Source organism: Nicotiana tomentosiformis, chromosome 8 (genome assembly GCF_000390325.3).
Source record: "Nicotiana tomentosiformis chromosome 8, ASM39032v3, whole genome shotgun sequence".
Lineage (NCBI taxonomy): Eukaryota > Viridiplantae > Streptophyta > Magnoliopsida > Solanales > Solanaceae > Nicotiana > Nicotiana tomentosiformis.
The window spans coordinates 106,278,295-106,295,708 of record NC_090819.1 but is presented as its reverse complement, the minus strand read 5'-3'; the positions used below and the strand labels follow the sequence as shown (position 1 = coordinate 106,295,708).

General features: G+C 34.6%; 2 protein-coding genes across 2 annotated transcripts; both read left to right on the top strand.

Moving 5' to 3' along the window:
- The first annotated feature begins 1,089 nt into the window (after positions 1-1,089).
- LOC104106492 (probable sucrose-phosphate synthase 1) lies at positions 1,090-7,808 on the top strand. Its single transcript, XM_009615053.4, has 14 exons — positions 1,090-1,174; positions 1,365-1,557; positions 1,747-1,836; positions 2,499-2,737; positions 2,866-2,929; positions 3,082-3,780; positions 3,974-4,090; positions 4,237-4,368; positions 4,469-4,645; positions 5,293-5,346; positions 5,436-5,498; positions 5,615-6,532; positions 6,637-6,764; positions 7,308-7,808. The coding sequence occupies exons 2-14, from the start codon at positions 1,372-1,374 to the stop codon at positions 7,573-7,575; spliced, it is 3,135 nt and encodes a 1,044-aa protein (XP_009613348.1). The 5' UTR covers positions 1,090-1,174; positions 1,365-1,371; the 3' UTR covers positions 7,576-7,808.
- Positions 7,809-11,477: 3,669 nt separating this feature from the next.
- LOC104106483 (probable glycosyltransferase At5g20260) lies at positions 11,478-16,723 on the top strand. Its single transcript, XM_070182600.1, has 4 exons — positions 11,478-11,628; positions 11,733-11,893; positions 14,431-14,785; positions 15,996-16,723. The coding sequence occupies exons 1-4, from the start codon at positions 11,500-11,502 to the stop codon at positions 16,659-16,661; spliced, it is 1,311 nt and encodes a 436-aa protein (XP_070038701.1). The 5' UTR covers positions 11,478-11,499; the 3' UTR covers positions 16,662-16,723.
- The last annotated feature ends 691 nt before the right edge of the window (positions 16,724-17,414 follow it).

Genomic DNA, 17,414 nt, shown 5'->3' with positions numbered 1-17,414 from the left:
AAGAAGTATAGGGAATGGGGAGACAAGAACAGCAGATGGAAAATTGGGGGATGTGGGTGGTGCAAGAAGAAGGGTCGGGGCTGGGGTGGGAATTAAAAATAAATTTGTAAAAGAAAGTTTTTTTTTAAAATTCCACATGTCACAAAATAATTCGTCTAGTTTGCCATGTAAAGGCGTCTGATAACACGCACAGGCTCTTTAGAAAAGACTTTAAAAAGTATGTCTAATTGATACATATTTTGGATGATATAAGTGTTCAATAGGAACAAGACATAGTGTCTAAATGAAAAAAATGATCAAGTTTGAGGGGCTACTTATGTATTTGGACTATATATTATTTTTTTCCTTTTGAATTTTAGCATGTTCACGAGGATAAGTAAATGATTTGCAGACATTATTTTTGTGATTGATATTATTGAACACAGTTGAGAAGCTACATATACTCGAGGAATGTCTAGCACCCCTTTAACTAAAGATTTTGACTCTACTGATTAAACATATTCCTTAAGAAATATGTTTTAAATGACAGATGATATAAATTAGAAGGAATATTATTTTATACCTCGGTGTTATCAACTCATTTGCATGAAATTGAAGGAAGATTTATCGTTGTGATTTGTGATACCAATTACTTTAGGCAAGAACTACACTTTCACAGTCGAGGTATCCCTCGGGAATGCACCCCTTGCGTGAGTCTTTGATTGGACCGGCACATGTACCCTTTGTTTACGCTACGTGTCCAAGTTTTAACATGCCTATAATCATTGCCAAAATTGGTTCAATGGAGGGCGTTGATAGTAATTTAAAGGTATTGTAGTAGATGTTTAATTTCATCTTGTCAATCATATTTTTTTAGGTGTATCTTAATTTACACAAATCTTTAAATAATATTTAAATAATTTGAAAAGAAAATAAATTACTTTAACTTATATACTCCTTATTATTTTTCTTGTAATTTTGTCATTTTATGCATTAATAAATTTAAGGAAAAAAAGTAAATTTAAGAGAATAACTAATTTACTAGTTTAGCCTCTCACTCGGTCACCACCTCCTACGTCGCCGTTTATTTTGCATATGGACCTTTTCCGTAACTACTGGACGCACTGCTCTAACCGTCTCTCTCTCTCACACACACGCACACACATGCAAAAACTGCCATACAATGCAAGCAAAGGTTTCTCATTTCCCCATTTCACATTCTCACTTCTCAGCTCTCTCTCTCACACTCACTCACGCAGAGTAACACACACACTGATATTACAGCAATGCACACTACACTACATAAAATTTTCTGTACACGTTTAAACAACATTAAAGTTTGAAATTTACTGAAGAATTGGAGTTTTTTTTCTTTTTCTTTCTAGTCTGAAAATGGCAGGAAACGAATGGATAAACAGTTACCTAGAGGCGATCCTGGACGTAGGACCGCCGATCAACGATCCAAAATCATCGTCGCTCTTGTTAAGGGAAAGAGGTCGGTTCAGTCCAGCTCGTTACTTCGTCGAGGAAGTCATCACCGGTTTCGATGAAACCGATCTTCACCGCTCTTGGGTTCGCGTAAGTCCTCATTTACCGGCCATTTTAATGGCCCTATTCAGTAAATTTATACAAGTGAATTTATGTCTGTGCACAAGATACGGAAATTGAAGCAGATAGAGAATTACATTTTTTTGGGGGGCCTAAATGAAATGCATATGCAATGAAATGAGTATTAAGTTTAGGTCTCTTGAAATTATTCTGTTACAGGCTTCGTCAATTCGGGATTCGCAGGAAAGGAATACGAGATTGGAAAATATGTGCTGGAGGATTTGGAATTTGACTCGCAAGAAGAAACAGGTCCATAATTAGGAATATTATACCCCTGGTTGTACTTTTGGTTCACTAATTGTTTTTTCTTTTTTTGATTTGTTAAAAAAGGTTTGATTTCATTAGTTCTTTGACTTCACTTAATTGCATCATTTTTCAATTTGATGAGTTTATGACTTAAAGTCAGGGATGGTTATTCACACGCAATATATAAGTGATACTACCATTTTTTATGTTGTTTAATGTTTATTGCGGACTTTACCAAATACCATTCCGAATGTCACTCCACTAGATTTATTTCATATTTAGAACTTTGCCTGTATCTTTATGAGAAATATTTTGAAACATTTTTATTAATGCCATAGCAATGCCAATAATATTATCCATGCAAATTTCTTCCCCACTGAATGACATCTTTATCCAGTCTGTATATGAAATTCTTTGTTGTCCAATCGATTCCCTTGATATAGAGCTATGAATTTGTACATTCATAATCTCAAGTCACTAAAAGCTGAGCAGCTGCTATAACAAGTATCAGTTTGCAAATTACAGTGGACAGTGTGGTAGCTCTCATTTGCTACCACTTGCTCTGGTTATTGTCAATGTCCTTGGTTACTGAGACATGCTCTCTCTACCATTGTATAATTGGTTCAATCAGAAAGTAATGTCTGCCCTTGCTATGATACTTGCAGCTTGAAGGGGAAGAAGCTCAGCGTGTGGCGAAAAGACATCGTGAACGTGAAAGGGCACGCAGAGAGGCAATTGTTGATATGTCAGACTTATCGGATGGGGAAAAGGTAGATATGGTTGGTGACCTCTCTGCTCATGGTGATAGTGTCCGAGGAAGAATGTCCAGGGTCAGCTCTGTTGATGCGATGGCAAATTGGGCTAATCAATACATGGAAAAGAAACTTTACATTGTGTTGATAAGGCATGATTCTTTTCAGTTCCTGAGATCTTATGTTTTAGCTTATTCCATAATTACTACACTTCGGGTCCTAAGAGTAAGTTGAAGCGTCTTCTTATTATCAGTTCTGTCTAACAGAAACCTTACTGCAGTCTTCATGGCTTAATAAGGGGAGAAAACATGGAGCTTGGTCGGGATTCTGACACGGGTGGCCAAGTAACTTCGATATTTTCTTTGTACAACACTTTGTTGGCACAGTTACTCATATAACTATTATCTGCTACATCATCTTAACTTTTTGATGCTCTGTGTCAGTATGTGTTTCTGTTTTTTGAAGTTGGTTTTAAGTTTTTCATTTTTCAACTCAGGTCAAGTATGTTGTGGAATTAGCTAGAGCTTTAGGCGTGATGCCTGGAGTTTATCGTGTTGATTTGTTGACAAGACAAGTATCAGCACCTGATGTAGATTGGACTTATGGTGAACCAACAGAAATGCTAAATCTAATAGACTCTTCAGATACCATGCATGAAGTAGGAGAGAGTGGTGGTGCCTACATCATCCGCATACCATTTGGCCCAAAAGATAAATATGTCCCAAAAGAGTTACTTTGGCCTCATATTCCTGAATTTGTTGATGGTGCACTTAGTCATATAGTCCAGATGTCGAAGGTTCTAGGCGAGCAAACTGGTAGCGGGCAGCCACTTTGGCCTGTTGTAATTCATGGACACTATGCAGATGCCGGTGAATCCGCTGCTCTTCTGTCGGGGGCTTTAAATGTACCGATGGTTTTAACTGGCCATTCACTTGGACGAGACAAGCTCGAACAACTACTAAAGCAAGGACGGCAACCAAAAGAGGAGATAAATGCAACTTACAAAATAATGCGGCGTATAGAGGCTGAAGAGTTGTCTCTTGATGTATCTGAGATGATAATTACTAGTACACAGCAGGAAATAGAAGAACAATGGAATCTCTATGATGGATTTGATCCAAAGTTAGAACGCAAACTCAGGGCAAGAATGAAACGAAATGTGAGTTGCTATGGCAGATTTATGCCTCGCGCAATGGTGAGCCACTTTATCTTTTCCTTTAGATTTAGTTCTGTCTTCACTGTAATTAAAATATGCTCTCTTTCTTTTCGTATAATCTGTTCCGAAGACTCTCTTGAACACGTTATTCTTGCATCATCCTTGTATCTTTATCTAGTTCTTTTCTTTCCCCATTTGTGTATATATTTACTTTGTTATTTTACTTTGGCAGGTGATTCCTCCAGGAATGGAATTTCACCATATTGTTCCACATGAAGGTGACATGGATGGAGAAACCGAAGGGAATGAACATAATGTTGGGAATGCAGATCCGCCTATTTGGTTGGAGGTTTCAATCACTATCTTCCTTGAATCTATCATCCTCTATGTTGAAGATTTATGTGGCTTCTTTTTATATTTGTGCTTCAACCAGTCATCTACTTAACATTGTGAAGATTTGATGTAGGTCCTAACTCAATTATAATTCCTTGACAGGTCATGCGCTTCTTTACCAATCCACACAAGCCTATGATACTTGCTCTTGCCAGGCCTGACCCAAAGAAAAACTTAATCACTCTAGTCAAGGCATTTGGAGAATGCCGACAATTGAGAGAGCTTGCAAACCTCGTAATTTACAAATTTCCCCTATATATCAATATTTTAAAGCCTATTTTGCGGTTTAATTGTAGTTCTTTTTGTAATATTCGTCTATTCTGTTCCATTGCAGACATTAGTGATGGGAAATCGTGATGTAATTGATGAAATGTCCGGTACAAATTCATCTGTCCTTGTTTCAATACTTAAATTGATCGACAAGTATGATTTATATGGTCAAGTTGCGTATCCTAAGCATCACAAGCAATCTGATGTTCCTGAGATATATCGTCTGGCTGCAAAATCAAAGGTAGAGCATCAAATTATATACAAATCTGTGATCTTGGTGTAAGCTGTTTGTATAGCTTGTTCCGCATAATCTCTTTTGCCTACAGAACTTCCATTCTTTTAACTAGTATACAGTGTTACCGCGAGTAACTGCCAGATTGAACACACATGAATCACTTCATTTTTTATTTGTTTCTGATGATAGACCACTCATTTATAGTGAATCACGTGATGATATGACATATCCTCGTGTTAGAACTTTCTCATGATCCTAAGGCAAGGTGGAATTTTTGGATTGTGGAGCAGAAGTGAAAAGTAGTCGCAATAGTTGGAAGTGTCTGGTGCCTCAGTATTCATGAGGGCTTAGTGTTCAGATTGCTGCTTTAATTTCACGGACCTAAGAATTGATTTCAAAATCTGTCTAGTTCATGATAGGCTGTAATTCTTAAGGTTACTATAATACGATGCATTATGCTTAGAAAAGACAGGCATAAAATGAACAATGACAGACTGAAAGCTTTTCAGTTTCATAGCGACAGTAATGTTTTTTCACATAGTTATAGTAGCTGAGAATTCTAAAAGGAGGAAGGTTGTCTGAACGTTTACATGGCGGGAATCAGCTTCATATCTTTCGTTAAATTTTCACTTGTCAATATCATAATTTTGCAGGGGGTCTTCATCAATCCAGCATTCATTGAACCATTTGGACTCACTTTGATTGAGGTGCTTATGTGTTTCCCTTTTCGTAATTTAACAGATGTATGGTGTATATGCTTACTCCATTTGCAAACTGATTTCTCATATTCAAACAGGCAGCAGCTCATGGTCTTCCCATCGTTGCCACAAAAAATGGTGGTCCTGTTGACATTCACCGGGTTTGTCTCTTGATGGAGCTAACTTATTGCTTGAGGGACTTTTTTGTTTTTCAATTGGAGCTGAATTTAGACATGTCAAGTTAATGTTCGAGGTCTGACTATTAACTTCATTTCAGGTGCTTGACAATGGTTTGCTAGTTGACCCACATGATCAACATTCTGTGGCTGATGCACTTTTAAAGCTAGTAGCTGATAAGCAGCTTTGGGCAAGATGTAGGGGTAGCGGATTGCGAAATATACATCTCTTCTCTTGGCCAGAGCACTGTAAGACGTACTTAGCGCGAGTGATGTCCTGCAAACAAAGGCAGCCGAGATGGAAACGAAATGAGGATGAGTCTTCTGATTCAGAACCAGATTCACCTGGAGATTCCTTGAGAGATATTAAAGATCTATCTTTAAGCTTGAAGCTCTCATTGGACGGGGATAAAAATGAAAAGAGTGGCGCTTCAGTGACTGCCCTGGATTTCGTGGAAAATGCCAGCAAAAACAAGATTCAATTGGATAATGTGGTCTCACCACTGCCAGTAAGTAGGTCAATGGAGAAAGCAGAGCAAAGTAAGTTTTCACTGTCAAGGAGAAGGAAGCTAGTTGTAATTGCTGCGGATTGTGATACCGCAGCTGGTTTGGCAGATATTACCAAAATAATTACTGAGACTGTCAAGAAGGATAATAGTGCTTCACACTGTGGCTTTATCTTGTCTACAGCCTTGACCATTACTGAGGTGCAGTCATTTTTGGAGTTGGCAAAGTTCAAACCATATGACTTTGATGCTTATATCTGCAATAGTGGTGGGGAGGTTTATTATCCATGTTTAAATTCTGAAGAGAAATCTTCGGGGCCTCCTTTTACAATAGATTCAGATTATCAATCTCACATTGATTATCGTTGGGGTGGAGAAGATCTGAGGAAAACAATAATTCGTTGGGCAGATTCTCTAAATGACAAAGTTAAAAACAAAGCTGAGATAGCTATAAAAGAGATTGACTCAGCATCTTCACATTGCTGTTCTTTCAGAATAAATGATCAATCATTAGTAAGTTCACCTCCTCATAAAAGCATCTATGTTCGGTGATACTACCTCTAAGTGTTCAACTCATCTAAGTAACTCTAATGTTTTGAGTTTAATCTCCTCCTTAGGTTCCTCCTGTGAAGGAAGTTAGGAGATTGTTGAGAATTCAGGCACTAAGATGCCATGCAATATACTGCCAAAGTGGTAGCAGGCTGAATGTGATTCCTGTTCTCGCTTCAAGATCACAAGCCCTCAGGTAATATCCTGCCCATCTTCTATGTCTTTTGAATCTTTCTTTTCAACAAATTCTCACAGTGCTAGTATCAAACTGTCAATCCTGTTAGACGTGGATCTTGAGTCTTATTTATGACTTAACAGGTAATTAGCTAAGGTAAGTAAAATTTGTCTAAGGATTTTGACTTTAGTAGATATTTACTTTTGACTGAGACTAAGAAGTGAGGTGACACTGAAGATATCTTGAAGAAAAAAGGGATCTATTTCTGAAATAAAGGATTTGCCCAACAATTCCCCCTTTATCACCTTGACTATTGCTTTGAAAATCTGAGGATTACATAGAAGGGGAACCACGACTAGCTTTCTTGATTGAATAAATGACTTTTGATTTTTTAAGTTGAAATACAAGGTTAAAAAGTTCATGGGAGTAAATTTTGATGGATATAGATGATTCATATAACCCCAATTAGTGAGAGATTAAGGTGTAGCAATTAATTTTGTTGTTGTGATCACTTGTTTTATAGGCATATGTAAAAGCTATATTAACTATTGACCTTACATTCAGGTACATGTTCATTCGATGGGGCATAAACTTGTCAAATCTTGTGGTTTTTGTGGGAGAAAGTGGAGACACAGATTATGAATTATTGCTTGGAGGAATACACAAAACTGTGGTATTGAAGGGAGTTTGCAGCGATGCCTCTAAAGTTCACTCAAACAGGAACTACCCTCTGGAACATGTTTTGCCAGCCAAGAACCCTAGCATTATTGAATGTGGAAGTTGCAGCAATGAGGACATTAGTGTCGCACTAAATAACCTCGGTTTTCTCTAGGGGCTAGATTACCAGTTCTGCTCCGTGTCTTGGTTGCTATGTGTTCTCAGTAATCTTTTTACATTCATGTACTTTTCTGGATAATATTTTTTATTTTCCATGTTGGTGCTCCTCCCATCCCCACCCAAACACCAGGGTGGTATAATTAGTCTGTATTGTTTGATATTATTAGTAACTGCAGTTGCAATTCTGTAAATGACTGAGCTACAATATAAGATAAAATTCAAGTTCTATTTGTGTTTGTTATTTCAGTAGACACCTAATCTGAATATTTTGTGAATGTTAAATCTCTGATTAACTGGTCTATGAAGGGAGTGTAAATTCAATTTATTAAATAGTATCTAGTTATCAAAAAGATGAAAGCATTTGCGCGCGTGTTTAATCAAATTTCACGTAAAGAAACTGTGATAAGACGATCACCATGTCTTTTTCACACAATTACTGTAATTCAACTATTCCATTTCTTAGGATAACTTTCTTATTGCCGGCCAAAATCATACTTTAAACTGATTAATTTACTAATAAGAAACAAGAAACATCTTTCCTTGCAAGTATGAAAGTGTTTCAAGAATCTTTTTTACTTACATTTCTTCATGTCATCCTTCATATTCCTTTTCCACAAATCTGCTTCACTATCTTCAAATGTGTCGGATCAATGCGCAATGTTTTTTTAAAAGCTGGTTTAGAGTTGCTTTTCTGGTAAGTTCCCTTTGATGTATAGCAGAAGAAGGTTAAACGTACAGTTACGAAATAAATTATTGTAAAGTCCTTATGCAGAAAATAAGTAGCGTCCAAAAGTAGTTTTTTAACTAAAAGTTATTTATTATTAAATAAATCTTATAATTTAAAAGCCAAAGTCTACAATAATTTCTTTAACAAAACATTTATGCAGACTACAAGGCCTTTCGACTCTCTCTTTCGTTTGGTTATGCTTACTTTTATGGAGTAGTAAATTTTTTTATTTTTTATGTTAGGTTTAATTTATAAAATTATTTATGATTTAGCTAAATATTGCATAGTTTAATTTAAAATTTTCAGTGCACCCATTCATCAAAGAAAGTTATTGATTTTTTAAAAGTTTGAAACACCCTTAGCGAGATTTCTGGCTACGCTACTGGTTACATGATAATCTATTTGCGATTATGGTTTTAATCAGATGGAATTTGATCAAATTTACAAAATTCCAAACATGTATTGGATCTCAAGAATAAACTATTAAGAGAAAAAGAATGAAAGAAAGAAAAAAAGATTTCCCACCGAAAAGCTTCATTATGAAAGTATAACTTGCGGTCCCTCGTATCTCATTGACCTTTCAATTTCCTTTCTCCTTTGGAAACTATTTCCTCTTTCACTTGTTCATGTATCTGCGTGTTCACTATATGCTATATTGATTACGTTTTTAATGCTTAATTAGAGCGAGATAAGATAATTGTTTTGCTTTATTTATATATATATATATATATATATATATATATATATATATATATATATATATATATATAAAAGAATATTGCACATAAATAATGCGTGTTTTTTCATAAAAATAGGACGTCATCACAAGTTCTTCCGTTAAGTTTTTAGACAACATAATTGATCGATTTCGAAACAGAAGAGACATTGAAGAAAAATGAAAGTGCAAAGCACATGATCCATAGTTCAAAATTTAAACTTTTTAAAAGTTTAAATTTTTAAGGACTTCTCTTTGTTCTACCTTTTTAAATTTTAAAAAGTGGCAGAATTTTATGTCTTCTTTCAAGTTTTACTTTGTAGCACGAACTTCCCTTATAATTTATGATATTACTACACTTACCTCCATTATTTTGATTTTCTTGTAACAACGTTTTTAGCCTATTTATCATTAAAAAATTACAATCTACGTACATTAATTTGTCCTTTGTAATAAACAATAAGTTTCAGTAAAACCTAACAGCAAGTGCTGTTGTTCTGAAAATCAAAGTGAAGTATTAATTCTATATTGATGTATTGTGTATGCCATTGCTACAGTATTAGCTTCGTGTGTTCTATATCAAGTTAATTAATAGGGACATTGTAGCGAAGTTATCAGTCTAATCTCACGTTGATGCAGTTTTACTTAAACTCCGTATCACAAGGCGTTAAGAATGGTAGGCAGATTGTTGAGCCTTGTACAAAAATAGATAAGTGATTCTGAAAAGTGAAAAATGAAGATAAAAATGAGTTAATGAACAATCACAATTGTAAAACAAACTCTTTCACTGGAAAACATCACAAAATTAATTAATTAGAATATTACAAAGGCAAATATATTAATAAGATAGTAATTTTTTTAAACATAAATAATAGATTAAAAGAAGGCCAAATATATACGCAGCCCCTTAAAGTTGGCTTCAATTTTCATTTTGACACTTCAACTAAGGCCATTACTCATTGAATACTTCAACTCCAACAAAAGTGTACCTATTAAACACAACTTTGATAATCCCAAATCATCTTTGGTGCGTGAACATCAGTTGCCATCTACTTGGCAAACAAGACCAATGATAAAATGACATGTCAACAAAGACAAAAAAAAACTAAAATCTGAAGGGAAAAAAAAAAATAAAAGAAAAGAAAAATTTCCTGCCTGCATCGTCCCCAACACTGCGCAGTCCCTACCGCCGTCGTCTCCAACTCCTCACTAGCCAAATTTTTCCTGCCCCATCTTCTCCGAATAACGAGTAGAAGCAACCACAATTATCTAACACAAACCAATAACAAATTAAAATAAACTTAGTTGGTATTCTTCAATTTTGCTTAGGTTTTTGTTTATCCGATCTCAGCCTATACATCTCCAATCGAACTCAAATGTAACTATAGACTCTGAATGACAATTAGAACAAAATTCAGTAATTAATTTGATCAAACATACACGAACTTAAGGAAACCCTGGTCATCTTCCTCGTCTAGCAGCTATGAAATATTTGACCCAAGAATCCAATTTGAACTAGCTCAAAAATGCACTCAAACTTTAGATTCAGACTTTAGAATCATACGGGGGTTATGCACTCAAACTTTAGAATCTATAACAACCAATTGATTTCTACTCAAAATTTTCAGATCTATTTTTTTTGTTTTTAATTCAAACTCGATGCTCCAATGGAAGTCAAAATTTTCTCCTCAAATTAGATTCTCAGGTAGCAAAAATGATGAATAAAATCAATTCAGTGAAGGAATCCAACTCTAAAATGAAATTAGAACTCCAAATCAAAAGAGATGGAGTTGGTGTCGGAGGCCGTGGCTATCGGGGGGAGCTGTCCTAAAGGTGATGACAGCAAAAAAATATTTCCTAATTAAACCCAAAAATTAAAATTAAGGAGAGAAGATAAAAATTAAAAAATTTATTTCCTTTGCTTTTCCTTTTCACGCTCTCAAAAGAGAGTGTGATTTCACATACTATGTCATGTCATCATTCGTGTTCAATAGGTACATTTTTGTTAGAGTTAAGTATTCAATAGGTAATGACCTTAGTTGAAGTGCTAAAATGGAAATTGAAGTCAACTTTAAGGAGCCGTATATATATTTGGCCTTAAAAGAATTTGTACAAAGAAATCAAAATAAATGTAATATATAAACCACAACAGAGACTCAGAGAGGTTACTGTTACGAAGTAACTAATACGGATGTCTCCTATAAATATCTCTAAAAAAGTTTATTCCATTGCATTCTAAGAAGCAAATACAAAGATAACAATTTATGTAAATACGCTGAATTTATTGAATTAGTGTAAAAATCGAGTATGAATAATTTTTTGTTCATGCACCATAATATTAACAAAATCAAGTAATTTGAGATAAACATCACATGCACCATGGAGAATATTTAAATTTTTCATATAAAAGTCTCAGTTATTTACTAGACTTGTACTTCCTTCTCCTTAACTTACTACGAAATAGTTAGCCACTAACAATGGCTAGTGTTTCATCACTATTCTATCCCTCTCTTTTCCTCCTACTCTTCCTCGCCTCTCTCCATATCCAATTCCCTAATCTTTTCAGCTTCTCTTTTTCTTCTTCTTCTTCTTCCACTCAACATAAGGTATAAAATATTATTGTGTATTTACTTCTTCATTTTTTCTTTTTTTTTTATATGTTTCTTATATTCTTTTGGTCTCTTCACATTTATTCTGTTATTCATTATAGAAGGTGCAAAACTATGAAAAATTTGGGCAGATTGAGGAAGGATTGGCAAGAGCTAGAGCAGCTATACGTGAAGCAGCTAAAAGACGGACTTATATTTTCTATGAAAATGGGAGTTTCATTCCAAGAGGATCTGTCTACAGAAATCCTTTCGCCTTTTATCAGTTAAGCTTTCGGGTTCCTGTTCCCAGTTTCTAAAAACAAAATGGACCTATTAATTTATTGCTTTATTCTGTTCTTCTACTTTTCTTTTCTCTAATCGTACCTAACGATCGAGTTGGAAGGGGAGGTCTGGATCAACGGTAAAGTTGTTTCTGTGTAACGTATATATTACAGGTTCGAACCGTGGAAGCAGTCACTAATGAATGCATTAGAGTAGGCTGTTTACATTAACCCCTTGGGGTACAACTTTCTCCGGACCTTACGGGAACATGTACGAGATGCTTTATGCACCGGGTTACCTTTTTTTTTACCTAACGAGTAGGATTATTTAGAATTTTATTTATTTTGCATAGATTCTTTTAAGAAAAATATTTGAATTGGAAAATGAAAAATACAACTATATTGATTAAATTAAAATGAAATAGAAGAGAAATATCCATATACATAAGTCCTTTTGTCATCTAGGAATTTAGGAGATAAGGGTGTGGTCAATGAAGCTAGTAAAAATTATAGAAAATCAGAGTTCAATCTCCAACCATAATATATAGGTGCATGATCATTTCTTGCATAGGATGGGAGAAAGCATTTTACCGGTATGTAATAAGTTTGACCCGAAAATCACCATTATTAAAAAAAATACAAGTCATTTTATCACTCAAGAGCATGGGGGTATGGCTTTTGGCTTTACTAAAGAATCAACAAAATCAAAATCTGAACAGAGAAGTCAAAAAGAGGAGCTTTTTGTCCATACCAAAGGCTTTTAAGTTAGATACGCCCCATTCTTTGATCGATACAGAAGCTACTATACAATTGACCCAAGGGTAAAGTTTGCATGGGATGAAGTGAAATAACCTTTATTCATGTTAGTACATGTACGAGATTTTCTCAGTTAATAGAGTCAAATTAATATGAAAACATTTTTTTCCTAATTTAGTTTCAATTTATTGAGTAAAACGAAAAGGGTGTATGGCTCAAGTTCATTATGTTGCCTTTTATGTTATGTTGTCTATTTTGATTGATTACAGGCTACAGCTTGGAAAGATAGTGACAACCCCAAAATTGTAAATGAAAATTATAGTTTTTGTATGACAATACATGAAAATGTAACGGTGGTGGGACAATATTTAAGACAAACCGAAAAGTTTTGATCACAAAATTTGGGAAGCAAAAGGCGACCCATTTTAATTTGGGTATAAATTGAAGATAGCACTTTTCAGGTTAATGTTAATAGAAACTCAATGATCGTTTCAAAACTAATAAAACTTTAGTCATTTTTTTAATGTGAAAATAAATTTTAAACAATAATACTCTTAGTTAAGACACAAAAAGTTAAAATTTTAGTACAGTGTACTGAAGTTCGAAAATTCTACGTGTGAAACTTCAGCACACTGTGATGGAGGTTAGAACTTTTACAAGTGAGTTCTAAATTAATCACTAAACTCATCATATTCTAAAATGGAATAAAACAAATACTACTACCTAAAGAAGCCGCAAAACAGAATGTGCTTTTACGTGTGGTGAGTTTTGAACTCCAACACACTAAGCTAGAGTTTCACGTACTGGTGCCAAAATGAATAAAAAAAATAGTTATTCATCTATATTATTTTAAAAAAATAGATTGGATAATTAACTTTTTAAAAACGAATCAAATATGGATAAGAACCATATTATCCATCTAGAAAATGGATAACCAATAGATAACTAATGGGTTTAATTTTTTCATTTGTAAAGACTCAAAGTGGGGGTTTCTCAAGCTTGTGAGACTAGGAATTCTCCCCAAAGTGATCATATATGGTTACCCATATTATCCGCCGATTAATCCATTTTTATCCGTATTAAATATGGATCGAGTTGGATAATTAATCCATTTTTGATCCGCTCATATTCGACGCAACCAGCCCGTTTGCCACCCCTAGTTTCACATGTAGTAAATTTTGAATACGAGTGCACTGTGCTAGAGTTTTTTTTCCGTGTTTTAGCTAGTGATATTTTTCTTTAAATTTTATTATTTATATTAAAAATTGGCTATATTTTAGTTACATGACATTTGGTGGCTAAATATTAACACGCAAAAAAGTGTACAGACCAGAGGAGTCCTATGTTATAGAATAAGGGGTCACTAGCATCCGTAATGTTGAGAAAAAATTTCACCTCTGGCATTCATATACAAAACAAATATTTGTTAGAATGTAAATGTGCCCCCGCTATCTCCAAATCCTGGATCCACATCTAAGATAAACTACGCCATTTTTACTCTATTTAGGACAATAGGGTAGTTATTTATTTTTGGATCAATTATGCCACCCCTCGTCTTCTTAAGCTGAGAGTCTTTCGGAAACAGACTCTCTACTCTTTCGGGGTAAGGATAAAATTTGTATACACACTAACCTCCTCAGACCCGCTAATGAGATTTTAGTGGGTGATTGTTGGTGTTGTTATGCCACCCCTAGATACTACGAATCACTTTAGGTGATTGTAGTATATATAGGTTATCCTTACCGTACGTAATACTAGAAACATGTATAATTATTTATGACAGGAGCCACATAGAAATGCAGAAGAGGTTCAAAATATGGGTGTACAAAGAAGGAGAGCCACCATTATTTCACAGAGGACCAATGAAAGAAATATACTCCATTGAAGGGCAATTCATTGATGAAATGGAAAGTGGAGAAAGTCATTTCCTTACTAAAAATCCTGAGAATGCCACAGCCTTCTTTCTTTCTATCAGCATAGCTAAGATAGTCAAATACGTTTACAATCCAAGATGCAGTTGTGGTTCTCGTTGGCTGCAGAATATTTTTGTTGATTATGTTAACGTTGTCTCCAACAAGTATCCTTATTGGAACAGAAGCAATGGTGCTGATCATTTCTATGTTAGCTGTCATGATTGGGTACGTCTCATATTCTTCTTCCACTTATACTGATTTTACACTATTAGTGAAATTAAACTGTCGCAGTAACTTGTTTGTCTTATTTTTTCGTATTATTATGGGCAAATATTATTATTATTATTATTATTATTATTATTATTATTATTATTATTATTATTATTATTATTATTATTATTATCTTTAGGTATGTTGATAGCGTTAAAAAAATTTAGGCTGTTAATATATAAAAATTAAACTCTCCAAAATACAAGTCGGAATTGGAAGATCTAGCTTCCTATTGCGGATTGACTTCAAGAATCTATTTATTGATTTCTTTTAAGAAGTGGCTTTTATTATTCATAAATTACACTATGTAAAAGTCAAGAGTTTTGAACATTGAAGCATGAAAAATACTTAAAAGAAGATGATCACTAATAAGAATGTTTTTTTTTTAAACTCTGAATAGCAATAGTGTCATTAAAATATGTTATATTATTTAAAAAAAGCTTTATACTCCCTCCGTTTCAATTTATTTGAACTTATTTCCTTTTTAGTCTGTGTCAAAAAGAATGACCCCTTTCCTTATTTGGAAACAATTTACCTTTATGTAATGATTTATAGCCACACAATATATATGTGCCTCATTTTATACCACAAGTTCAAAAGTCTTCACTCTTTTCTTAAACTCCGTGCCCAGTCAAATGGGTTACATAAATTGAAACGGAGGGAGTATTAATTTAAGCTATATCTATTTTTAACTCCTTCCTTCCTTTTTTTTGGTTTTCCTGTCCGGTAGCCGCATCGGAGTCCGAATATATCCGGATTCGCACCGCATAGGGCACCATTCGGGGGAAGCGCTCCTTGCCAAAGATTTTTTCATACCCAGGGCTCGAACCTAGGGAAGAGCAACCCCATCCTTTGATGGCAGCTCCTTCCTTTCATGATTAGTGCCTTGAGTTGATGAACAGATAATGCATGAGTAGAAAAGTTCTATGAACCCCCCCCCCCCCCCTCCCAACACCCCCAAATCCCTCCCCCTCCGCATACATTGTAGGACATTGAATTTTTTGAGTTAAAGAGGGGAGGTTTCAACTATTAGTTTATAAAATAAAATGAAAACAAAGTTTGTTATACTAGTGTAGTTCAAACCTACATCATGTCTAAATAGAACCAATTTGGAGTAATAACTTAATGTAGAGAGTATAGATACTAAGTGCTATTTGTATTTCAGGGACCTGATGCAACCAAAGCCAACCCCAAGCTCTTCAAAAATTTTATTAGAGTCCTTTGCAATGCCAACAGTTCAGAAGGATTCATACCATCTAGAGATGTCTCCTTGACAGAAGTAAAAATCATCAATACAGTATCACTTAACCCACCTGAGCTCCGCCAATCACCAAACAATCGTTCAATCCTAGCTTTCTTCGCCGGTGGAGCTCATGGTTACGTGAGAAAACGACTTTTAAAACACTGGAAAGACAGAGATCTCGACGTTCAAATCCACGAATATCTCCCAAAAAACTTGAATTATTTCGAATTAATGGGACGAGCCAAGTTTTGTCTGTGCCCTAGTGGTTATGAAGTAGCAAGTCCTCGAATCGTGGAGTCTATTCATGCAGGGTGTGTACCTGTGATTATCTCTGATACTTATGTTTTACCGTTTAGTGATGTTCTTGATTGGGAGGAATTCTCGATTCAGATATCAGTTGATCGGATACCTCAACTTAAAAAGATTTTGAAAAGTGTATCAATGGAAGAGTACTTAAAGAAGCAGAAGATTGTCATGCAAGTAAGGCAACATTTTACATTAAATAGACCAGCTAAGCCTTTTGATTTGTTACATATGATACTTCATTCCATTTGGCTTAGAAGGCTCAATGTTAGAGTTCTTGATTAGCAGCTGATTGTCTCTCTCAAAATAAGTAATCACTAGATCAATGTATATGATTTTACAAATAATCTCACTCTTGCTATTTTAATGATCTTTTGTTATGTTTTCGGTGAGTTTTTGTGTGTGTTTTTTTCCGGTTAAATGAAATGGTCACACACTTCAATATGGTAGCAGAGCAGGTAAGATCCTGGATTCGAGTCTTAACGTTATCCATCATTAATACTTCATTCATCCCAAAAAGAATGATACAATACGGATTTGACAGTCAAATGAGTTGTTCGGTGGCGGCTTTCAAATATTATGAATTGTTAATTATTGTGACTTGTAATACTTTTTGCGGCGGAGGGAGTAAAGAATTTTCACGTGCTTGACCTATAAGAAAGAACTAAGCTCGCGAGGTGGTGTCAACGAGAAATTTAAGTAAATAAATGTAAGCTCTTTCTAATTGCTAAAAATTTTAGATTAGATAGTTTTACACTTTAATAGAATTCAATTGAACTCCTTCCTTACCGTACACTTCCTTACCGTACGTTAGCTTCGCCACAACATATAATTACTTTCTAATATCTAGCTTGTAGGAGATAATTGTTCGCTTATTTCATAAAATAAAATAAGAAAGTGCATAATATACGTACTTTTACAATGCAAAAAATGAACATCTTCTAACTTTTATATTATTTCGTTAAGTATTGAATTGAAGGAGCGTAATTAATTATTTAAATTACGATAATCTTTGAAGAAAGACAGAAAGGAAAGATC